A 26,064-nucleotide genomic window follows, 5' to 3' on the forward strand; every position below is an offset into this window, starting at 1 on the left:
GCCATTTCTTGTGTATTTAACTACTGATGTTACAAAAGTGACGAGAAAGACAACAGTCTAATTTTATTTATTTTTAAACCAGAGCGCAAGTCGTCTGAAAAGGAGCAAGTCTAATGTTTTAGATTTTCAGATTGCAGTATTGCAACTTTTAGATAAAGGAACAGGATGGTGATATTCTATATTTTCTATTTCAAGTTCAGTTTACAAATAAGCAGTTAGCGTATACTATTTAATTCATTTATATTTCTTTTTCGAACATACTTGAATCTTGTAGAATAATTTGATGAGGATGAAAGCCCCCTGTGAACCCATGTCAGAGGGTTGTTTTCATCCATCTCTTCGCAGTAGGGATGTAACGACAACCGACGCTTTGGTACCACGTCGATGACATAATTCTGAAAATGTGACGTTCCGTCAACGTTAAAATACGAAAGGAAAACACAGATGATCAGCTCCACCTGAAGATTATCTGACAGAGAGTTTTCTGACCGGAGATCAGAGTTTCAGCAGTTTGGTAGAATTTGAGTATTATTGCCCTGCTAACTGACTCACAGGCATTACACAGGAGTAAGTGTAACACACAATATAAAGAATACATTAGAATACAATAAATATGATGTAATAAAAGTACAACTATAATATAAATGATATAATGACATCACAGCCCCAGAGCTGGGGGGGGCAGAGCTAAGCAGAATACAATTATACACTGATGTAAAATGTAAAGCATTGAAGGAACAATACACTAATCATACAATTCAAATTATGAAATTTATTGTTTTGAAGCATTTTAATTCACAGTTAAACACATCCACATGTGTTGCACTGTGTGGATGTGTCTAATGTCAGCAGGGTCACACTCGATGAATGGAGGGAGCAGTCTAACGCCTATCTCCTTCACACACACAGGTTATCTCGACTGATTACACTCTATCATGTGACACACAGAGTCTGTGTGGTTGGCTGGCAGGAGGAGGATGTCCCTCTGTCATCTGAGCGCTGACAGCTTTGTCATTACAGTTCATTTAGCTGACGCTTTTGTCCAAAGCAACTTACAATAAGTACAAACAATCATGAGGATACAACTCCCAACAGCAAGAATCTTACAGGTACATTAACATCAAACAGGTGAAATGATTTATGTGCAGAAACAATTTAGTGCTACATACAGAAAAAGAAAATCTATATTTATTTTGAAATGTATTGGCTGAGATGCAGAGAAACAAAAAAGCTATACCAACACAATGATTTACATTTCCCAGCAGCATTTATATTATTTTCTTAAACTTTTACAGGACATACATTTATTCTTGACACATTTATATCACTTTTATAGTTATAATACAACTTGATTTACAAATGACCATACGACTTATATACTGTCTTCCCTGATTAAAATCTCTATTTGTTTAAATAAGTGTGAGTCTCTGAGTTTAATCGTATGGAATGAAGTTATCAAAGATAAACTGATCATTTAACATACTACATGTAGTTACTTGTGAACATACCTGAACACTAGAGGGCAGCAGTGCATCAGATGAACCTGCTCACTCAACTGACAGAAGTCAGTCATCATTGTTGTGCTGTGGTACGCCTCATGTGTCATGTCTACTGGGATGTTTAGACAAGTACCTTTGTTTTATGGAGACAATTCTTGTAAAATATTTAAAATCAGGAAATATCACATTACTGCTTCCTGCTTACTAACTTATTAGAACATACGAAGCAGTCTCCTGACTACTCATGAATACCGTTTGTATTAAATAAATAAAATGCTCACAGCATGATGTGAATAATTCGAAACTAAATATGTTATTGCATTTGAATAAGATTAAAAACATATAACAAAACAGATACCCCAGGACACTTAAAGGTTTTATTGATAACATCTTTATGTAGACAAAAAAAAACATAATAATACATGGTTGCAGACGTGTTAGCTAGCTGTCCAGTAAGTAATGTAAGGCCTCGCATTAATCATGTTTAACATTAGTGTGATCCAGAGACTAAAATTATTTCCTTAGACTGTATTTCCATGGATCTGTGGAGCATGACGGCAAGCGATGACCGCTTTGCTAGCGCTATATTTTGATCGATAAGAGTGATGCTTCTGCCTAGGCCATGCTCTGCACGTGCGTTTTTACAAACACCGGTTACTCTATAGTGTGAGGATGTTGGTATCACGTGGTATCTCTTTGTCGTCAGCGATCAAGAGTCTTGGTAGTTGCCAGTTAGTGTGGATAAAACGGACAAATGTGTTTGGCGGCGAAGCTAGCCTTCACTCCGGTTCCCATACCAAGTGCTCAGGGACAAAATGAGGGCACAAGACCAGGGTAACATTAGTTCTACTTTTGCTGAAGGAGTTTCAAGGGCTGAAAAGAAATCATTTAGTGTTTTAGATCAGCGGTCCCCAACCTTTTTAGTGCCACGGACCGGTTTCATGTAAGACAATATCTTCACGGACCAGGCCTTCAAAGTGTGGGGGGGGGGATAAATATGATGAAATAAAATTATACGACCGGCATAAAAACAAATATAAAGTGCATTAAAAAACTCACCAATACACTGAAGTAGTGGGAGCCCTGAGCTTGTGTCTCTGCAACGAGCCGGTCCAATATAGGGGTATAAATTCTTCACCAATGGTAAAAGGTTTCTTCTCTTAGCGACACGGTTAGTCACTAAGTATGACGCTCTCAGTGCACTCGCATGTGTTGATGTGGTGACCATCAGTAATTGTTTATTAATTAATGTTCATGTTTTTTTCTTTCCAAGGGCTTGTCTTTTAACGCCAGGTGCCGGCGAAGCAGTTTTGAAGGCTTCGTTGCCTCATTTGTGAGCCTGTGTATTATGCAGAGCGGCGCATGAGAATCACCTGTAGCGATATTTAAGTAGATGGTAGACCGGTGGTTGGGGACCACTGTTTTAGATGACCAGGAGGTGAACAGCATCTGCATCCGTGCTGTTACACAATCAGACGGACCTTGTTAGGAAACGTTTTAGTCTTTTAAAAGATGGTTAGTGAGATGAGGAGTCCTGTGTCCCTTTTCCCTGTGACTTGTTGGTCTAAATTTCTCCAAGTGTTTTGTTCTTGGGAGCGAAAAATAAGATGTCACATGTCACAACAAATCCCTATACACCTCTGGTCTTTCCACTTGTCAGCTGTTTGAGAGCATGCCCTGGTGATCACTGGCAGGCTGATGATCCTGTATCCAGTATCCTGTACAGTCTGTAAAGCACACTGAGACAAATGTATAATTTGTGATATTGGGCTATATAAATACATTTGATTTGATTTGATGATGAGCACTCGAATGCACCATTAGTTTGTGTCTCTGTGAGGCTATGATGATGACCTGGGGCACAACACATGGTTATGGTAGAGGGGGGGGGCATAATGGTCCTGTGGGGAGGCTGACAGAGCTGCCACTGAGGCTGTAATTAATTTAATTGGTGAGTTAGATCAGTGATGGCTATCAGCAGCTTGTTAACACATCAGCAGCACTGGGAGTTGAGTGAGTTACTGACATTAACCTCTAGCTTCACTGCTGGTCTTCATCATACACGACATCTTTTGATTGGCACTGGTACCTGGTAGAATGGCATTCTTACATTCTGTCGACACATCAATTACAAGTCTCACTATTGTTCCCAAGAGGTTGCCGTTTTCATTACAACCAAAAATTGTGTGAGCGTTATTTTTCATATCCAAAAATGGTACGGACATGCGAGCAGTTATTTGCTCATACTGTATTATTACGACGTTTTCTGAGGAGAAGATGTGTAGGTCTCGTGGTTCACAGTAGCACTGATAATATCCTGACAGTGAGCAACGCAACCTTGGAGACACTGGAGACAACAAGTTGAATCCAGAGCAGCTTAGCAATTAGAAATACACATGGGGCCAGTGATTAACTATGGACGACCTCCAGTGTCATGAAATGAGCTTCAACAGATCTGCTCCCTGCTGACAGAGCACAGCACCGCCAAAAGGTTCTGAGTTTATCTGTACTTTTCATTGTAATTTAAAGAAAAATTAGTACTCAATCAATTTTTTTGATTTGATGACAAAAAATATGTGATATCTGGACCCATATTCTAATTTGTATTTATTTTAGTTTCGGCTTAGTGACTACCTTAATATGGACTCACAGTGACAATATTTGAAATTATCCATAAGTACTGAGGTTGAAAGAATGTCTAATAAAGAGTTATGTGACTTATGAATATGATATTTATCTTTTAGAGCAATCGCCTCAAAACTAACACAGATTGACCTCTACATTCCTGTTTACAAATCCCTGATATACATTTACATGTACACTGAATTGTCTTTGAGAACAGAGCACCAAAAATATTACAACTGTCACTGGTCTCCAAAGCTTTTCATGTACTAAAATGTCATTAAAAGATATTTGCTGACAGGCCTTCAACACATTTCCCTCCACACACACCAGCCACATCAACAGGTGTTCATCGTGTGAATTGTGATTCATCACTTCTTCTCTAGCTGCTCACCAAGACGCATCAACAGATTAACTCTAATCTCATTTACAGCAGTTAATCTGACTGTGGCTGCAGTCCAACCGCAAACTGGTCCACAGGGAAGCAAACAATTCAACAAAATAGATAGCCTATATCATAATAAATCATGAATATTCACTATTTACTACATTGATGTTTTCCTAAACAAATGATTTGGTTCATCCGAGGAAACATCGAGGAAATGACAGATATGTAAAATGAAGTGTAACCACACATTTTAACCTCTTAAGAAACTCTTGTTGTTCAGACAAGCACTCTCTAAACCAACACTTACACTACATACTACAACACCAGCTACATACCAGCTACATACTACAACACCAGCTACATACTACAACACCAGCTACATACTACAACACCAGCTACACACCAGCTACATACTACAACACCAGCTACATACTACAACACCAGCTACATACTACAACACCAGCTACATACCAGCTACATACTACAACACCAGCTACATACTACAACGCCAGCTACATACCAGCTACATACTACAACACCAGCTACATACTACACCAGCAACATACCAGCTACATACTACAACACCAGCTACATACTACACCAGCAACATACCAGCTACATACTACAACACCAGCTACATACCAGCTACATACTACAACACCAGCTACATACTACAACACCAGCTACATACCAGCTACATACTACAACACCAGCTACATAGTACAACACCAGCTACATACTACAACACCCGCTGCATACTACAACACCAGCTACATACTACAACACTAGCTACATACTACAACACCAGCTACATACTACAACACCAGCTACATACTACAACACTAGCTACATACTACAACACCAGCTACATACTACAACACCAGCTACATACCATTACATACTACAACACCAGCTACATACTACAACACCAGCTACATACTACAACACCAGCTACATACTACAACACCAGCTACATACTACAACACCAGCTACATACTACAACACCAGCTACATACTACAACACCAGCTACATACTACAACACTAGCTACATACTACAACACCAGCTACATACTACAACACCAGCTACATACCATTTACATACTACAACACCAGCTACATACTACAACACCAGCTACATACTACAACATTTACAAGCATTTAGAGAATACGAGCAACTCTTATCATGGCTGACACTTAATACTTCCGTGTCATTTTACTCAGTTAGGAACCTTCGTATTTGACCACACCTTCACTTTTAAAGGACCTGCACACCTGTACAGGTGTTTAGAGTTCTGATTGATTGGAGGGATATAATAAGAATTATAACGTTGTAAATAAGAAAATAGTATGAAATGAGCTTTTCTACATACAAAACATTAGACAAAATGAGGAGAAGTGACCTTAAAGAAGACCATAGGACTGACTGATGTATTCACACTGTGTCGCACCTCTAACCGATAAGCAACTCGGCCATCACACACTCAGCTCACAGTCCAGGGGCTGAGGGAAGCCATGGAGAAAGAGCTGAGATTAGCTGAGGCTGCTGGGGGGATTGTGCTGCTCCTGAGAGCTGCAGGTGGAGTCTGATGTCTCACTTTAGCTGTCCACACACTAAGAGGATTTACTCAGACTGGAAGGGATATAAATAAATAAGTGGCTCCAACTTCAATCAGCTCTGTTCCTCTATCCAGTGATAACAAGAAATATGCTCGTCAAATTATTCTTCATCCGAGATAGTGATATCACACATCAGAGGTAGTAAAGAGTGTCAAAACAAAACATCAGCCTTGAGTACCTTTAATATTAGAATGTGATGAAAATGTTAACATCCAAAACATCCTGGAAAATATCTTGTTTTGTGTCATAATATTGATATACTGTTTCACTAAACTCGTTTTCCTGTGTCAACTCACGCTGGCTGATTCACAGGTAGTTTAAAGGTATAGAAAATCATTCTTTCCCCCCTTCCTCTTCCTCCTCCTCCTCCTCCTTCTCCTCCTCCCTCTCCCTCTCCCTTCATATTCTGAGGTAGTGCAGAGTGGATGAACAAAAGGAGCTCCTCCACAGCACGGGCAGATCGTGTCCACAGAAAAGCACGAGTGTTGTTTGCTCCTGTGACTTGTGTTAGAAGAAGGAACTAGAATGAACCCATGACAGCAGCATCTATATCTATCTGAACATGAGTCCTCAGCAGTCTTGTGCTTGATGTGAAAGAAGAAGAACAAACAAGGAGCAATATGGGATTACTTCAGAGCTCAGCCTGATTTCTCGTCACCATCGCTCACATTCAGGTAAAGTAAGTTCACGCAGTAGAAAGTGAATGTTTTTAATGTTGCAGTGTAATTACAGGAAAAAAAGAATCTGAAGTCCTGGGTTTAACAAATCACACCGGGTTGAAAATCTAATTTTAGCGGAAGTAATCTGGGAGAGAAGGATTTGAGTTAACAGTGCTAAGAAACATGCTGAGCTAACGGGACTAAACACAAACACAAGCTGTGTTACTGTCTGTCGCTTCATCACCGTCACAGCTACAGAGAGTCTGTAAACATACAAGGAAATTGTCTAAAAGATGCTGGATTATATACACAATATTATCATATGTGTATTATTACCATGATATCAATATTTAACAGCTTCTCTGACCTTTAGATACAGACATAATGAGCAAAAGGCATTTTAATAGACTTTACTGAGTGGGTGATAGGGTTAGGGTTACTTCCCTGTGACCTGAAGTGAGTTTACGTTCTACAATTAGTTTACTGATGATATTAACCAAGTACACTTATTGACTAAGGCCTCTTAAAATGATTATTAGAAGTCTGAATTGATTTAAACACGTGTCACTTGTAACGGTTTCGTGGTTGTGGTGGCAACAGACGACACGAAACAGCCCAAAACTGATCCTCCTGTGTTCAGCAGAGATAACTGAAGCCAAGCAGATAACAGCATCTGCAAAGAGCAGATCCAATACTGCCTGCCTGTCTGTCTACCTGTCTGTCTACCTGCCTGCTTGTCTTTCTGCCTGTCTGTCTGTCTGTGCTAGCAGCCATGTTGGTATCTTGGACCTGGTCTCTGGTACAGTGTCTGCAGGTCAGTGGGGACGACTTAATAATAATAATAATAATAATAATAATAATAATAATAATAATACATTTTATTTAGAGGCGCTTTCAGGATACCCAAGGTCGCCTTACAGTGCATTTAAAGTTAAAACAGCTAAAACAAAGACGGAAAACAAATTAGTCAAACCGACAGATAAAACAGGCAAGACAAGAGTGTGGGGTGACGGAGTGAAAGGAGGATCTATGATAACAAGTTGATTGTGTTTTAACAAGTTGATTGACTTGAAGACTTTCTCGCTACATTGAGTGACTTGTGGAGCCGCTGCTGCTGCTGAATGGGGAGAGTTGGCAACACTGGGCTGGGTTTGGGTTGCATCATTCTAAAAGTCCATCTTGCTGGTTCCTCCAATGCTTCCTCAGCTTTAAATGTTGAGTCTTGAGATGCCACCCTGATGGTCTCACAGCTGCACCTTATTATTCTCACCATACATATTAGAAACACTGAGTTGGTTTTAGAGAGTGTGTAGGAGGTTTGTATGTTTTAAGTAAAGCTAAAGCTGGTGGTGGCAGGGCTGGATTAGACTGTTATGGGACCCCTGTTGGGCCCCACCATACACCTACTGTGCAATGTACCATCCCCGTTTCCTCCACCAACAGTCAATTAGTGGTGCACATTCTATTACAAATGTTCAATTAATCAAATTAGCAAACCAGTGGACAGACAGTGAACCTGACGAAGCCTCCTGAGAAACGTTGAAGTATGTAGACATCTTGGTGATATTTGTCCTTCCAAATGATTCCACCACAGATCCAGACCTTATGACATGTTCCCGTGCTTAACGCCTGTATTCTGTGTTTGATTTGACATTGTAACTGTGAGCTCATCAAACTGTTCTGCTGCATGCCTCCAGGTTGATGGACACCCAGGATCAGACGTCTTCAGTGAGGACAGGACTGCTGTCCAGGTGAGGCTCACTCATGTGCTTACGTCACAGCTGATATAATCTAGCAACTGAAATGTTCTATAATTCTAACAAATCCCTGGTGTGTGATTTACAGATATCATGCTCAGTTGTTTCTACCATTCGTTCGCTGATAAGAGTTTCTCTCTATTACAAGGTTTTCCCACATGATGTACTTTGGGAGGAGCCGTGTTGTCCCTGCAGACTCAGAGAGCAGGAGGAGCAGGTGAGCAGAGTCGCTGGGCTGAAAGTCTCCGATACACCTGTTGTTGTACACTGCAGTTTTGTTACGCTACACTTTCTGTTCCACGTCATTACTATGGTGTGATGTTTCATATCTTATTAACCATATACCATATATATATATATATCTATATATACCTTACCTGGTATTGTATGTCAGTGTACTCTGGTGTGCTGCGTGTGCATGACCTTCATGATTGCTGGCAGACGTTAGACTGATTCTGCTGATATTGAGTTACTATAAGTCAGAAATATATAATTATTTGTTTGTCTTCCAGTGATGGTCGGTTGGCCCTGGCTGCACAAAACATGAACAACTGTAACAACAACGATGGGTAAGATGATATATATAGATCCTCTCACACACCCTGAATCACACTAACTGATAAACGTTGGGGAGAACTATACACCGTGTAAAGAGCAAATTCTAAATTTAGTTTGGACCTAAATGCAGCACACAGGAAACCAGGAACAGTTGGTAGTGATGTTTAATGTCAGAGCTCGGCAGGTACAGGGCAGGACAGGTGATCAGCACAAGCAGAAGAACCAGTAGGGGAACAGGCAGAGGATCAGGAAACAGAAGAGACGGGCGGGTCAGAGGCGGGCAGGGTCGGCAGCAGGAAATCAGTCCGGAACGAAGGGCTAGAGAATCTTGCATGAGTCAAAGTACAATATGGCCCTGTGTGGGTGAGCAGGAGAGACTTCAGGACTGGCTTGATGGAGTGGGCCAAAAAAGGACACATGAGGAAATTATCGGTCGATAACGTTGTGTTTATCTATGAATCAGCAAACGTCTCGTCACTCTGTCCCGACAGATAGGGAGAGTCACTAACATCAGCAGGATTCAATCTCTTGGGAAAATAATCATTTGATATGAACCATAAGAGTTGGTCAAATGGAAATTGTGACCACATGGTGTGTAAAGGTCAAAGGGTCTCCAAAACTGGTCAGAGGGGACATATTCCAACAGCAAATGTCCTTTCCGGTCCGTTCATTAGTTGATGCTATCTCACTCTGGGCCAAAGGTGTGGTCCGATAATCTGACTGACCAACTAAAGGCAATATAGTTGCAGAACCAATCTGATGCAATGAAATATGACAGATATGAAGAGACATGAAGCCAGTTCTGGGTTTTTCTGTTTTGATACATTTTTTTATTGAACTACATAAACTATGAGCCCTACACTCTACTTCCTACAGAATTGACTCTTTCCAGGTAAAAGTTGTCCCGTTCCACACACAGCATGCCCTGCTGATCACCCGCAGTACAGTCACAGGACTGTACTGCGCCACATCGCCCCCCTCAGGCTACACCACTGAATGACAAGGATCACAATAGTTACCTCACACTACCTCTGTTTCTGGACATTTACAGCAAGAAAGACGACAAGAAGGATGATAAGAAAGACGACAAGAAAGATGTTAAGAAAGAAGAACCGTAAGTAGCACATACTAGTCTCTATGACTGCAACTTTCTATGAAAGGGTCATGTTAGATAACTGGTTCATATTTAAACAAGTTGTTCTCTCAACTATTTAAAATAAAGCTTTAGGATGAGCTGTAACATTATTTTCTTCCAGGAATAGTTCATTGTAAACATGAAGTTAGTATGTTAAGCAGTAGCAGCACCCTCTGTAGTGTAGCTGTTCTTACTATCTGAGGTATGCTTGATTTATCATTTTTAAAGATTCAAATCTGTGATCTCTTTGGAAGGACGATTGATTCTAAGCTTTGCCAGAATGTCATCCTTTCTAAACTGCATCATGGGTAGACAGTAGTTTCCAGTAGGGCTGGACATTCTTCAGCACCTTACTTTGTTGAGTAACTAAATACATCTCTCTCCTCTTTCAGGAAGGAGGTGTGGATCATGGACCCTGCCACAGATATGTACTATTACTGGCTGTGGACAATATCCATCCCAGTGTTCTACAACATGATGCTACTGGTGGCCAGGTCTGAATTCATGGCCTTTTTTTTATTTCCTCTCTACCTTATTGTTGTTTTTTTAGAGATCTTTTTCATGATTTCACTTCCTTTTGTAGGGCTTGTTTTAACGAACTGCAGTATAATAATACCATACTATGGCTTACCTTGGACTACACTTCAGATGGCCTCTACATTATTGACAGCCTTGTGAGATGCAGGACAGGTCAGTGACAGGAACTTTGCTGAATGTGTGAAGATTAAAAGGAACCTTTGAGTATATGATAATGCTAATTCTATTGTGTCAACAGGTTTTCTGGAGCAAGGTCTTCTTATAAAAGATGGGAAGATCCTGAAAGAAAAGTACATGAAGACACGGCAGTTCAGATTAGACGTTTTATCAATTATTCCCACAGATATTATATTCCTCAAAATTGGAATGGACAACCCGGAGTGGAGGTTCAACCGTCTCTTTAGGTTAAGCCGACTCTTTGAGTTCTTCGACCGGACTGAAACCCGAACAAATTTTCCCAACATCTTCCGAATTGGTAATCTTGTACTTTACATCCTCATCATCATCCACTGGAATGCGTGCCTGTTCTTTGCCATCTCCAAGACGCTTGGCTTCGGCTCAGACACCTGGGTGTATCCGTCCTTGAAGAATCCTGCGTATGCGAAGCTGGCCAGGCAGTACATATACTGCTTTTACTGGTCCACTCTCACCCTGACCACGATTGGTGAGACACCGCCCCCAGTCCGAGACATCGAATACTTTTTTGTGGTCGTTGACTTCCTCACCGGTGTTTTGATCTTCGCCACAATCGTAGGCAATGTTGGAGCCATGATTTCAAACATGAATGCCGCACGTGTAGAGTTCCAGTCTAAGATTGACTCAATAAAGCAATACATGGAATTTCGGAAGGTCACCAAAGATCTGGAGATACGGGTGGTGAAGTGGTTTGACTACCTGTGGACAGAGGAGAAAACCTGCGATGAGAAGCAGGTGCTGAAGAACCTGCCGGACAAGCTGAAGGCGGAGATAGCCATCAACGTACATCTGGAGACCCTAAGAAAAGTGCGCATCTTTCAAGACTGTGAAGCAGGTTTGCTTATTGAGTTGGTCCTTAAACTTCAGCCTCAAGTTTTCAGTCCCGGTGACTACATCTGTAAGAAAGGGGACATTGGCAGGGAAATGTATATCATCAAAGGCGGAAAGCTGGCTGTCGTAGCAGACGACGGGGTTACCCAGTTTGTGGTCCTCAGTGATGGGGCATACTTTGGAGAAATCAGCATCCTCGGTATCAAGGGCAGTAAGGCAGGAAACCGAAGAACCGCCAACATCAGAAGTGTTGGCTACTCTGATCTGTTTGCCCTGTCCAAAGACGATCTGATGGAGGCCCTCATCGAGTATCCTGATGCTAAAAATGTCCTGGAAGAGAAGGGAAAGGCCATCCTGATGAAAGATAATCTCATCGATGAGTCGCTGGTCTCTGTTATTGACGCCAAAGACTTGGAGAAAAAGGTTAACCAGATTGAAGCCAGTTTGGATGTCATGACGGCCAAATTTCGAAAGCTGTCAGTACAGTATGAATCTTCCCAGCGTAAAATGAAGCAACGGCTCAGTAATATGTCGAACCAGGTCCGGACCCTCAGGGAAGACGAGTAGACCTCGGCTTGGCACGACTACTGTCAGTCTTAGGGCCTCTTCTACTTCAGGACTTTCCTTTTGAGCTCATCCACTGGTACTGTAGGACTCTGTACATACCAAATGGCATTATGACCAGCAACTGGACACCATTTATTAATCCCATAAATGGTCAAATAGAGAGGTTGCATTCTCATAAACAGACATTCAGTGGACTGGGTAACTCAATACTTTATAGGTACCAACTGAATTGTCTCTACTGTCTGGTACCACAATAGGGTAGAATACTTTGACAGTATGTTCTTTAAACAGCTGTTCTTTCATCATTTATTTTTGTACCAATATCTTCAGGCAAAGTTCCATTACAGCGTTTTGTGTGACACAATTGAGAATTATTGTTGAATAAAAAAAAGTTTGTACTGAGGAACAGAAAGCATTAAAAAAAGTTCCAATTTTGTCTCAGAACTAAAAGTTTGTCTCATTTTTGCACCCGTCATTTGAATGACGCACAACCGTAGCTTTGCATTTTTGTCAATGCTGTTTATTTAAAGCAATCTGCAAAATAACTTGTAATCCCACCGTCCCTTTACGCAGTTCTTCAGTAGAACGCAGTTACTCCAACCCAAATGTAACAAGTACATGATTAAAAGAAATACTGTTTTCATTTTTATTTGTGATATTTGTTTCCTGGGTGTTTTTAAAGGACTGTTTTGAATAAATTGATTTGAAGTCAGTCCGTCAACCTTTAATCCCACTTCGGGGGCATTTTCTGTCTATTGAGCACAGAACTATTTAAGTTGGAGCCCAAGAAGCTACTTCGAAGGCCAGAAAGGTGCATTGCTTTCACATTTTAACTCCTAGCTTTACAGATCAGATATTTGAAATGTAAATGTGACTTTTAACTGATATGAAATTTGGAACACTACAGGTATCCATGTCCGCCTCAGGATGAATCGTAATAACTTGTGATCCCCCAAATTATCATCTAAGCGCCATCAACCATTTAAAAGTTCAGTCTGGTTTATGTCCTAATAACTAGCAAACATTAGCATGCTAACATGGTAACCACTACCTGCTACAGATCAGCATGTTAAAAGTGTTATCACATTGTTGGTCTCGGCGCGTGCAGCTTCACAGAGCAGCTAGCCTAACCTTTAATGTTCCTGAGGTAAATAAACAGTTTAATGACAGAAGCTTTGCGAGAGAGTTCTATTCCTGAACTATAATGGGATCAACAATAAACAACAAAAAGAACCTGCAGACTCAAATCAGGATTATAAAGGCAATACAAGTTGGAAAAAAGCGGTCATCTTTATTTAGCATGTTTTCACAACACTGAATACTTGTAGCCTTTCATCAGTTTGTATCTTTTAGAGTGGAACTGTTAAGTCAAATCAGTTGATGAAAAACCGCTTCGCTTCCCAAGATCAGGTTGACCTTTCTCCTTTACCTTCACACGTCCACGTGAGCAGCATCTTCAGCATTACAAAAGAGAGTTACAGAGTGATGTTAAACAGCTGAAACCAGACCTGGGCGCAAAAAGAAAAATCAGTTGGAAGTCATCCTTAACCTTTGAACCGACACAGAGTTCCACAGGATTGAGGTTACTGCAGTGTAACAATGCCAGCTAAGCTGTTAAACATACAGTATGCTATAGTGACTCTAACACAGTCCACTGTCCAGGCACTCCCATGTACTGTCCAAAGTGACTCCAATGAAGGCTCAAAAACAAGCAAGAAAAAGTATTCTCCAACATCATTCTGCCCAGGTCCGGCTGAAACCATGACGATGAGAACGTAAGAGCAATGGGGACAGAAAGCGTGGCTCGGGGTTTCTGTGTACCTGCGGGGTCTGAGCTCTGCTTTAGTGGCATGTTGTGGGCTCCCTCACACTCACAGGCTGAGCAGTTAGAACTAAAATGAGATCCTCTTGCAGACACGTCACTAAGACAGCAGCAATCTCATGTAGAGAAGTCACATACAACACACACCCGCCCTCAACGACTCGTCAGAGGCTGTTGTCGTCCCCGACTAGCTCTGAATATATCAAAGTGGTTTTTAATTATTTGGATCTTGACAAAAAAAATAATAATCTTAGGGTCCAATTACTAGTTTGCGGCAGCTTTCAACCACAACTCCTTGGTTTTCATCAGTGGATGGAGTTCTCAGTTGTCATGGAGCTGGCTCAGGTGTGATTACACGACCACACCAATGACAACATTTGGGACTCGATAGTAACCTCCGTCTCTGTTTCAAAGATCTGGTGTCAGATGTGAAGGTCCTGCTTGATCTTTCTCCTGCCGTCCACCTACTCCTGGTCCATGACCTTTGACCTCTTCCCAGTGCATGGTGCGATTGGCTTTGGTCAGAAGTTCACCGACAGTTGGTGTCGTCCGGTTTCTGGTGTTCAGTCAGTTGATGGTACTTGACATTAAGTCGAAACAGCCGGAGAAAGATCTTGGGAGGACATTCACGTTTTACGCCAAAGACCAGAGTCAGGTGTTAACCCCCCCCCCCCACTCTTTGGGAATATGGGATGTAGTTGAAAGCTCCTTAGATAAAGGGTTAACCAAAAACCAGTGCGTTTGTACGTTACAGTGTATACTTTACATCGTTGATTACTGGGTTCAAATGTATGCTATAGTTTGGGATTTCTGGGTCTATGTTTCACAGTTACTGGCATCCATTAACGTCCGCCTGGTATAAAAATCTAGAGGCAGACTTTTGTTGTGTAATCCATCACAATGAATGTCTGTATTGTCTGTGTTATTTGTCTGGTAGTGAAGTTTAAGTAGAAGTCTTCACTGTGGATCTAACGTGGACAAAAAGTAATGTGCAAGCGTTTACGCCAATTGATGCACGAACTGCTAGAAATAATTCAGATTTTGAAAAGCACGTTTCCTAAAAGGTTGGCCGTCATGTCTGTGTGTATATACGTGTATAAAACAACACTCACCAGAGTTACTGGATTTGCACAATGCATTTCAGATGTGTCCATTTTATTTTTAAATCATTTGTCCACACAGTCCTGATCTTTTCTGTGCATTCAGTACAGACGTACGGATGTTTAGCCGAGCTTAGAACAAAGACTGGACAGCTTGCTACATATGTTAAACCACAAAGATACAATGGTGGATGCATTCTTCTACACAGCCAGATTAATTGTTTTTGCAGTCTTTGAGCTACGCTCCACGGGACGCTACACTCTGGTAGCTTGATGTCTTCTCAAAAAGGTGAAATGTCCAGTTCTCTGTCAACATTTCAACTCAGTGGCTTCAGGATTGACTGACCCTGCAGTTGCAGTTTGACAGATTGTGTTTAAGACTACGGTCCTCGCCCAGCGGCACTTAGAGCCGTCAGAAGACGCATGTTGTATTTTAATGACAGGTGTAACCACAGCCGGAGACTTGGATCACAAAGCTAGGTCAGCGATAATGTACACGCTGCCCTCTCGACAGGAGGTTGTGTTGAACGGAGACTCAGTGTCTCTTCACGAGACGGAGCCAGAACATCAATAACACAAAGTGCTCGCTGGGGCTCCACCTATCCACTGACTGTATAGGTCGGCACAAGAAGAGCTTCAGAGGGCATCATCAGTGACTGGTCTACACGTGTACATCCTCCGAAACCCCGTAGTTCCAACCGCACGAATATATAAATACTGTTTTATTTAGAATCGTCAACACAGGAAGACATGGAAATAAAAATGCTTCAAACAATCGTGGCGACCTGTGGCCAGAAAACAAACATTCTGAAAATGTCTAAGTGCACTTACACAGCTCTGACAAGATTGTAGTCTAACCTGCGGTGCCCCCCCCCCCCCAACCACCCCCCACCCTAAGGGGAAAAAAAAGGCCCAAAAAAAACAAAACCATGTGCCATTTTGGACTTAATGGCTTTCTAAATGCTTACCTAATCAAACATCAACATGGACCTGGTAGGAACAATAGCTGAGGCTGTGAGTGGAATGGTCAGCGAGAGCTCTTTCTGATGTGGGGAATACAATATTTTGTAGACAAGACTACTCTAAAACTAGCTTTTCTCCGTCAACTTTAACACATTTTTGTTCAATATCTGGGATTTATATTGACTTGTTAATTAATTGTCCCAAATGTACATAGCTTAATAGTAACCCTCCCCCTTTCCCCGAGTAGGGAAGCTATCGCAACAGGCAGGCATGAAATATAACCCATTTTAACCTTAAAATAAATAATAATAGCGAAAATGATCTTCTCTGTACATATATAAAAAAAAGAAAAAGAAAAGAAAAAAGACGGGGAGACTGCTGCACATTCACATAATGTGGACGTGTGTGGGTACTTTGATCAGGAGGTCTCTGTGCTTACAATGACTGATGTGGGATGTTGCAGGTACAGTAGAAGAACTACTGGAGCGCTCTATTGGAACCATTTCTCCTCTTTCATTAAGGACTTCCTCAAAACATACTCTGGTCTGTCTTCCTGTCACCTTTTAGATGGCGTCTGATAAAAGGAGAGGCGTTTGGGAAAGGGGTTTGATGGGCTGTCTGAGAAGGAGTCCGTGTTACTGTGCGTGTGTGTGTGTGTGTGTGTGTGTGTGTGTGTGTGTGTGTGTGTGTGTGTGTGTGTGTGTGTGTGAGTGTGTGAGAGTGTGTGTGTGTGTGTGTGTGTGTGGCGCAGAGGCTCAGAGCATGCCAAACCCTTTGGCATAGGTGATGGCTTTCAGCAGTCTCTCCTTCAGCTTCTCCCTGCAGCTGTACTCCGGCAGCAGCAGCACGTTAAAGCAAGTGTGAGACGTCGGTAACCTGCCGAGACAAAACAACACAATGCCGGTCACTTTTGGACAGTCTGCACACATCAAACAGAAAAAGCCATTAAGGAACATGCTTGGACTCCTGTAGATGGACTGCATTCATATAGCGCCAACATTCACACACACACACTACCATATAAGGTACCACCTGCTCATCAGGAGTGATAAACACTCATACACACACAAGGACACTTGGACATGTGCACTGCAGGGGCCAGGGATCAAACCAGCGACCTTCTGGTAGTGGATGACCGCTCTAGCTCCAGAGCAGCCCACCAAGATATCTTTAGAAACACGTCTCTCTCATCCAATCAGCACTCAACCTTCATCACTAAGGGCAACATGATCTTGTTGAGCTAACAAGGCTCAGAACAAAAGCTTTGGGGAATCAGTGCAGAACAAAGTGTACAGAATGAACTGAGGCACTCAAATCAAAACAATGAAGCCCTGATTGATCATTAAAGTAGCATGTCCATTATTGCTTAATCTGTCAATGTTCTTAATACCATTTATTTTCTTTATAAAATCATTTGGTCCATAAAAATTAAAGCCTATCACAATTTCCTAACACACACACACACACACACACACACACACACACACACACACACACACACACACACACACACACACACACACACACACACACACACACACACACACACACACACACACACACACACACACACACCGTCCCCATGAAAAATACAGCGGCAGCATGGCAGTGGTCTCACAGTCACTACCTAAACAACATGGAAACACCGCCGATTGTGCAACAAAGTGAGACGATGTAAAGAATATTATCAAAGCTCAACACAGCCTGATCACATATAATACACGTATGATCCTTTAGTGAAGAGGTGGGGAACCTCAAGCTAATTCATAAAAACACGCAAAAAATCAACTCCAACTTCAGGGTCCTTGAACACAACACGAGCGGAACGTGTCATGGCGAGTGTAACAAAGAGAAAGGTGGATGCGGAATGTCGCACTTTCCAGGAGAAATGGACGAGAGTGATGAAAAATAATCTTGAGCGGCACGAAACATGTCAAACTGCACGAGCTGTTTGGATAAAGTTAGCGCTCTTTGTCGGAGTTTGGCCCAACAAGCAGCTCTCTGCAGAGCAAAACATGGAAAGATAAAACAGAAATGTCTTAAAATCTTTAGCAGAGGTTATATTTATATAATTAGTTCGGCCCTCGAAGGATGTTGTAAAAATTGAAATGGCCCTTGATAGGAAAAAGGTTCCCAACCCTACTCTAGTGCAATGGTGATTAATGGGGGACTTAAATACAAATAAAGCCTATGCTGTAGGACTCCCCACCACCCACTGCCAGCGCAAGTGAGCGCTTCACTGCATAAACATCACATGAGTACGTTAGAGGAAGAAGCACGATGGACGGAGGAGGCTCACCTGTCGGTGTCGGGGCCGTTCTTGGCAATGATCATCTTCAGTTTGCCCAGCCCACCCACGGGTGCTCTGTCAGTGCCGGTGGTGAACTGAAGAAAGAAGCGCTTCTGCTCCTCCCCGAACGAGTGCAACGTCTCCCAAAACTCCCTGCGACGCAGACACACATCCCGGACAGTCAGTTCATCAAGTGTGTTATACATTTAACTTGTATTAAAAGTTGACCTCTAGCGGCGCTAGTGTGGCTTTTACCAGAGCATGTTAATAAATGATACTAGAAAACACATAATCCTGACCATCTGTGTCAAAGGTCGGGGGGGCTTTACCATTAGGTAAGCATTCAAACCCTATTCACAGTTTATGAGCACGTACTGTACCTACAAACACACACACACACACACACACACACACACACACAAGTTCTTACTTGATGATTCGAGAATCTCTGTTGTAGCCTCCGTCATATTCTGTTGTTTCTTCAAGTGCCAGGAAGTCCAGGTTCTGCAGTGTCACAAAGACAAAAAACAAAAGGGATGGACATTTAAGCAAAAAATGTAAAATGACTTTCTAACATGTTCAAATGTGTGTTAGTAAATCTCACCCTGCTTCCACAGATGAGCAGCTCAATTTCCTCTGGTCTGAACAGGTATTTGAGCGGAGACTCGTTGGTGACCATGTGGAAGCCTCTCCTGAAGGCTTTGAACTGCTTCTCCACACTTTTGTTCAGCATGTACTCTGCATACTGAGCCACAAACTCCTGATGAAAACAGACCAGAGCAAAATATAGTTTAAAAGATAAAAACTTAAAATACTATGGACGTTATTCCCCCAATTCAGCAGTTCTGTTTCCTGTGTTGCACGCCATATCGGCGACATGACTAAATGAATACAGGATGAGGTTTGACACAGGACTAAGACTAAAGAACACAAGAGCTGACATTAGCTGTGCATCATGATCATTTATGAGCATTATTATTATTATTATTATTATTATTATTATTATTATTATTAGCAGGTCCTGCTAATGCCGTGGCAGAAAATTAGATTCTAGTCTCAGGGACAGACCTGAAGAAAAAGGTTTCCATACCGTTTGAAAATATCTGGTTGTCTTACCTTTCTGTTTTCATTTGTGACTGGAATCTTGTCCCCGTTTTCCCTTAAGTCATACATGAGTGGGTTCCCGAACAGGTCTGTGTGGGAAATCTGGAACGTGATCATCATGTCCTCCTCCACGCTGCCCTCGTACTCCAACAGCTCCTTCAGACTCTGGTACAGAACCTTTCCAACACAGTTCAGTACAGTCAGAGATCACATTTAGCGTCGCTCATCTACTCGGATGACATTTGATGAGCTAGTTCTTACCGGGTTGGCATCAGCCAAGTCCCTGAAAGTCCCTTTCTTGCCCATCAGCTTCCTGTAGACCACCATAGGGAAGTGGACGTCCAGGATACAGTTGTTATAGATGGCCAGGCCGAGAACAATGCCAATCAGAGTGTACTGGCCCTCATTCTCAAAGGATGACGGATTGAACCAAAACAGTTTGGTGCGCTCGTCGTATGTGAACATGCCTGCAGGAGGACAAGAAAAAAATAAGTGAATTATTATGCATGTATAACTATATATAGTGCGGTCCCCTGAATGTTGATGATTAGAAGAACTGTGGTGCTGAATGCTAAAGACGACTAAACTACACATGAAGCACACTGTGGCACCGCGTCATCTGCTGCCATCCAGTGAACACAGGAAAGGCAGGAGAGACAACATGAGCTTCATGGGTAAAACATCAGACTTGACATTTACACTGTAATTAGGAGACAAGTCTGGAGCAATAAATGCTGAATTTTTCAAAAAGAAATACCAACATCTATAGAGAGGAGGAAGCAGGAACCTGAAGCACAAATCCTCAAACTTCTGACACGTATATTAGTCACCAGTCCAGTTTAATAGAACTGTGTTAACTGGTTGCACTTTATTTATTTTCGAAGAGGGGCTCTGAATTGGGAATGAAATTGCTAAAAAATTCTAGTTTTTAAATAAAAAATATAACGTTTTTTTCTTTGTCACAAACAAACACTGAGGACATCACATGCTGGCTCGCAGGTGGGCCGTCAACAAATATTCTAAATTTTAATATGTATTGGAAATAATAAAAGAATGTATTATTATTTATATATTATAATTAATAGAAATATATATACATTTTCTTTTTATGCATATGAAGATTTATATTTGATTGCAAAAAAAAAAGCATTGCTCATGCAGTTGTCTGCCTCACGCACACTGAATGCAACGCACTACATGAGTCGCACAACGTCGCTTTCATTAACTAAAGATGATGAAACGTGAGGTCAATCTGAAAGAGGAAGAGGTCAACAACCCGAATGACACGAATCAGTTAGGGCTGGAACCCAAACTCTCTTCTAAATTAGAACCAAATCCAAAATTCCAAGAAAACAATGTAATAATAATGTTGGTTGTGCTTAACGGTTCTTCCTGGACTGGATAACGCTGTGCAAAGCCATACATTTGGGGTTTTAGGAAGGAAGATTATTAAGTCTCGGCAAGGCCGTGAATTGAGAATAGGAATTGTGTAAATATGTATTTTTTTCTGTGAAATAAGCATGTGACTTGTTTGGACCCCCTCAAAAGACTCAAAATCAAGAACTGTTAAGAACCAGAATCGATGACATAAAAATGATACCCAAACCTGAAAAGATCCAGCATCAGTTCAAAACGGCTCACTGCCAGTTAGGACAGAATTTGCAAAAATAGAATTTCCAATAGTTCAAACCTATATGGGTTTTTTTAATGAATATTCAAACATAGTTTTTGACAGCCCTAGTTCACCGTCAGGACGGGACACTTGAATAGAACAGAGCCATTGTTCATTTTACAGACGACACTTATCAGAACTGTGAATAAGTGTATTTTGTTTGTTTCTACAGTACAGCCTGTGCAGTACCCAATGTACCGAGTTCTACCCAACCGGTAAACCCCGACAGCCCATTGCAGGTGAAGTCCAGATAGAGTCTAAACACCTGCCCGTTTGCCCTGTTCGCACGCTGGAAAGAACAGGAAAATCGATAGTGATTCCCACTTGAGTGTCCACCAATATTTCCAGATGTATCACTAAAGCCCACATGTGCTACATCTGTCTTATGTATGACGCTATATTTAAAAGTTTTTTTTATTTTTTTATTTAATTATTATTGTATTTATTTATTTGTATTTATTATTATTTTTTAAAATCAGGCGTATGGCATCTGGAAGTGTGTTGTGCATTTTCTCACCAATATCTGGGTTGAAGATCTCCTCCACCACCAGCTGGAAGAACTCTTTGGAAACTCCTCCTTCATCAACACCTTGCTCTCCTTCAAACTCCACATACAGCTGCTTCTTCAAGTCTGCAGGATTCTCCATTGCTATCATTTCCAGCTACAGAGACACAACAGAGACAGATCAGTGAAATGTGTTTTAAACCAAACCAAAAGGTATTAAATAAAGAGGTACTAATAATAATTCTGTGTATTGAACTGGCACACACATACCCTGACCAGAGCGTCGTCAATGATGTGGTCACGGCGCACTTTGAGCCTCAGGTAGGGGTTGAGCTGCTGACCCTGCACCAAACTGTAGAGCACAGTAATACGCCGCTCGCTGTACATGCGGATGCGGTTGTCGTAGTACAGACCCAGGTTCTTTGTGACGGCATTCAGGATGAAAGGGCAGGTCATAAAGGAAAACTTGTTTTCAGTTTCAACCTTGAAGAAAGTGTAGTCCTTGTCCATCTCCAGCACCTCGTTTAGAGGCTCATTGACAAACTCCTCAAAGGCAATGAGCGGCCGTCTGCAATCGTTGGTGCGGATCCCCAACTCCGTCTCCAGCGGGTCCACCCGAGGGCCCTTCTTGTTCCGCCGTTCCTCGCCCAGCAGCTCCTGCAGGGTGAGCTCGCTGGACTCTGGGATAGGCTCCTCGTCCTCGTCCTCGTTGTGCTCCATGTCGAGGTCGCCGCCCAGCACGTTTGCATAGTAGACGATCTTCAAGCACTTGGTGGCCGCCACCACTGCGTCATCATCGTTGACGAGGTTGCGGCTGTTGAACTCGTTACTGATCACCTTGTAGGTAATGAGCTGCTGGAAGGTCTCCACCATGCGCTGGATTTGCTCCGCGCCGTAGTGCGACCACAAGCATGCCAGCTTGGCCTGAGCTGGCAGTGGGAGTTTGCTCATGGCCTTGCAGAACTGTGGGAGGGCAATCTCCAGGTACTCCGGGCTGTGCAGGTTGCTGTTTTCCATCACTATAACAAACAGGTTCAGGTAGTTTGGGTCTCTCGAATACACATTGTGGTACGTCAGATCGCACTCTACGTTTGGTGAGAGGTAGACCAGCGCATTCAGGAAGGCAGCTTCTATCTTCTCATTGGACAGCAGGCGCTCGTACACCCGCCGCACAGCTTCGATGTCCACCGATACCTCATCAGGGGCCAGCTTTTGGACATCATTTTCGCCTGAGGATCCCTCGCCAAGCCTTGACGATGAAGAGGCGGGGGAGTCCTCCTCCATAGCTGTAGCAGAACAGGCTGCAGCCTCCTTCTCATCCTCATCCTTGTCCTCATCCTTACCTTGGAGGGACTTGAGCTCCTCCTTAGTGTGAGGTTTGGACCGCCGGAAGCTCTGCACCAGGCCCTCCGCACTGGAGAACACTCTACCTATTACCCTGATCAGAGGCGAGTAATCTTCCTTTTCTCCACAGATGTCCAAGATCTCATACACTTTTTCCTCTGTCAGGTAATTCACATCTGTATACAAAATTAAACATAACATGGTTAAAGGAAAAGAAAACTGACAATTCTCCACAGTGATAAACTATCTAACAGCATATTCTGCTCCATTTCATTCATCAGTATGTAAATCCTGGATGTCTGACTCACCTTTGAAATTGTCCCGTACAGAGTGGACATCTTTGTGGTTCGACTTCCTGTTGCTGGAGGCTGAGTTGCTGTGAGCGCTACTGTCCAGGTGGGCTGAGGCGGTGACTTTCTTCGAGGGGTGGGGGTCACATAGCTTAGCGTTGACCTTGTAAAGCTCCAGGGCTTTGACCGCCGCTGCGTTGTTATCCATGCGGTTGAAGCCGACCGATGAGGCACACCATGAGTTGGAGCACGACTCATTCCCACAGCCCTCCGTTAACTGGTGGTAATAGCGCTCTATTAGATGTTTGGCAGCTGCTCGCTTCCTGCGTTCAGAGGTACAAAAGCACAAAAGCTTATAAGTAAGTGCGTGAATACACTTTCTTTCCTCATTAACAGCCGTTAGTACAATATGAGACGGATGGTATAGAGAACGATTCACATGTTACGACTTAGGAACGAGAGGTTTTTTTCATCTAACAACTCAAGTTGTATGAAGCAAGTGCTAAAAAATACTGTGCATTAATATGTTTGTTTTCTTTCTTTAACGATTGAGACGCCAAGCATCCATACTTTGCCTTCTCAAGCACTTCTATATTATTAAGCGATATATCGGCTCTTTCAGAATAATCAGAGTTTTTCCAACTGGTAAATACAGCTGGATGTGTAACAGCCTGAGAGACTGATACCAGTATCAATTTTAGAGTTAAATAAATCCAATATTGATATGTCAGTTTGTCCAAAACATTTTAGATAACGCTCTCTTAAATGTGAGCATAAAAGTTCATTCTTAAAACACTACCTTTGTACAGAGCTTTCAACCATATCTATCAGTTTTCTTTCTTGCCGATGAAAACCTTTTGTTTTGTTTTTTAAAACTGAACTGTGCTCCTCGAATAATCCAGTGATTTTCAAACTTTTCAAAATAAACAATGCCCAATGTTACTACATGCACTGCAAGAGGATCAACTTGGAAGACTATATTAGCAAAGACATCTTTAATATTAGCACGCCAAGTGTTCACCATATAGGCCTACACATAACATGGTTATATCAAACAAGAAAGGAAAACAAGAAGTGAGAACAGACAAAAAGAATAGTGTGTTGTGCTGCTGGTGGCAGTCACAGACACATATACAGTATGTTCTAGTTTACAATGACTTTAACTTACATTCGGCTTGCTTCTGGGTTTTCTATTTCAGGCTCCTCGTATTCTCTAATTCAACAAACAGACAATAACAATGAGAACTACAGCAGAGGTCACACTCTGTTGCATTGACATGATAATTACAATAGATACTTTTGCCTCTCTGTTGGTTGCACCGGGAAATATTCAAACATAATTTTCATGCACATATTAAGTGCGCCAGGAACGATGAGAAAATGACATGCTAGCACACACAAAAAGAAGCAGCATTAGAGTCAGTGTCTTGTAGAACCAGGATAGCCTTACAGTGATTTGGGCCACATTCAGTTTATTCTGCTAAATGTGAAGCCATAATTAATAAGCTTACGTTGTAAACATTAATGGTTGTCAAAATAACCGGTTAACCAAACCCTATATTCCACCCGAAAAGCAACATGGCTAGTCAAGTAACGTTAGGAGGAATGACAGGGATCTTAACATCCTCACGCTGACTTAGCAAGCTAATATAGCAAGAACTAGCTAGCCCGCTGGCCTTATTTCAACTATTAACGTTATTAATTCACAACTGGCGTTTCCAAAGTAATAACAATTCTCACTTTTTAATCAGACAATGCTTGCTATGAACTTTGCCTGATTATATTTATAAAAACAACAGAGTAATAGCATCCACAGAGCTCCCAGATACATCTAGCTATCACTTTCAGTGATTCTCCTAGCATCCCCGACACTTTCCTGTTGGCGTCCCCACCTATATGGTCCTCCTGCGGGGCTAGTCTCGGCCTGTGGTGGCGCACACTCACAGTCCTCCTTCTCGTCGGAATTCATACGAGACTTTCTCCTCAGTTGTTTGTTATTGTGTTGCTGTCTGTGAATGTATCAAGTCCTTCACAGGTTAGCAGCAACTTCAACAGCACGATGGTTTAAGTCTTAACGGGCAGCAACGATGGATCTTTTATACAAAACTTAATTCACGGCCTTTCAACTGCAGGCTCTTTCCTCTGCCTGAGGTTCACAGCCATCTTGACTTCTCCATAAACCCACATCCCACAATGCAATGCGTTCTAGCTAAAAGACCTGCTGGAATGGATCATAATGCTACAAGGAACTGGACTCAACATATCATTATACACCTTGGCTGTACCATAGCTAACGGAGCACTAGAGAATAAAAAGAAATATATATGCATTGTATATACTATATATTTATACAGCATATATGTATATTATGGTATGATATTATATTAAATATTATATTATATACTTAGTATATTATATAATTTGTTCTATTTAATGTGTATTTGTTTTGGGACAAGTAGCCTACTGTATGTAGAAATATTTATTGCCTCACACCAAAGCATTTATAGCCTGAGCTCATTTAAAATGCACGTCCCCAGATTGGCCTTTAACATACATAAAACTGAACAACAAATACAAAAGAGACAGTACAAAACACAAACTCAACAAT

The 26,064-nt window shown here is 41.9% G+C and overlaps 2 protein-coding genes across 2 annotated transcripts; one reads left to right on the forward strand and one right to left on the reverse strand.

Moving 5' to 3' along the window:
• The first annotated feature begins 8,701 nt into the window (after window positions 1-8,701).
• Window positions 8,702-12,366, forward strand: LOC115021842 (cyclic nucleotide-gated channel cone photoreceptor subunit alpha-like). Its single transcript, XM_029452560.1, has 6 exons — window positions 8,702-8,760; window positions 9,056-9,112; window positions 10,153-10,215; window positions 10,629-10,730; window positions 10,820-10,926; window positions 11,012-12,366. The coding sequence occupies exons 1-6, from the start codon at window positions 8,702-8,704 to the stop codon at window positions 12,364-12,366; spliced, it is 1,743 nt and encodes a 580-aa protein (XP_029308420.1).
• A 1,265-nt stretch (window positions 12,367-13,631) lies between these two features.
• ube3a (ubiquitin protein ligase E3A) lies at window positions 13,632-25,655 on the reverse strand. Its single transcript, XM_029445417.1, has 11 exons — window positions 25,349-25,655; window positions 24,625-24,669; window positions 23,475-23,779; window positions 22,093-23,342; window positions 21,835-21,979; window positions 19,907-20,112; window positions 19,658-19,822; window positions 19,146-19,301; window positions 18,972-19,045; window positions 18,551-18,694; window positions 13,632-17,127 (listed from the first exon to the last, which is right to left on the reverse strand). Exons 1-11 carry the CDS (start codon window positions 25,423-25,425, stop codon window positions 17,007-17,009), a joined length of 2,688 nt encoding a protein of 895 aa, XP_029301277.1. The 5' UTR covers window positions 25,426-25,655; the 3' UTR covers window positions 13,632-17,006.
• Between the last annotated feature and the right edge of the window lie 409 nt (window positions 25,656-26,064).

Source organism: Cottoperca gobio, chromosome 2, assembly GCF_900634415.1.
Source record: "Cottoperca gobio chromosome 2, fCotGob3.1, whole genome shotgun sequence".
Classification (NCBI taxonomy): domain Eukaryota; kingdom Metazoa; phylum Chordata; class Actinopteri; order Perciformes; family Bovichtidae; genus Cottoperca; species Cottoperca gobio.

Coding starts and splice junctions, on each gene's coding strand:
- LOC115021842 (XM_029452560.1), top strand. CDS start 8,702: ATGATGTACTTTGGGAGGAGCCGTGTTGTCCCTGCAGACTCAGAGAGC. Junction 9,113..10,152: donor AACTGTAACAACAACGATGG/GTAAGATGATAT, acceptor GGACATTTACAG/CAAGAAAGACGACAAGAAGG. Junction 10,731..10,819: donor ATGATGCTACTGGTGGCCAG/GTCTGAATTCAT, acceptor TTCCTTTTGTAG/GGCTTGTTTTAACGAACTGC.
- ube3a (XM_029445417.1), bottom strand. CDS start 25,425: ATGAATTCCGACGAGAAGGAGGACTGTGAGTGTGCGCCACCACAGGCC. Junction 23,343..23,474: donor TGTACGGGACAATTTCAAAG/GTGAGTCAGACA, acceptor TTTTGTATACAG/ATGTGAATTACCTGACAGAG. Junction 17,128..18,550: donor AACGGCCCCGACACCGACAG/GTGAGCCTCCTC, acceptor TTGTCTCGGCAG/GTTACCGACGTCTCACACTT.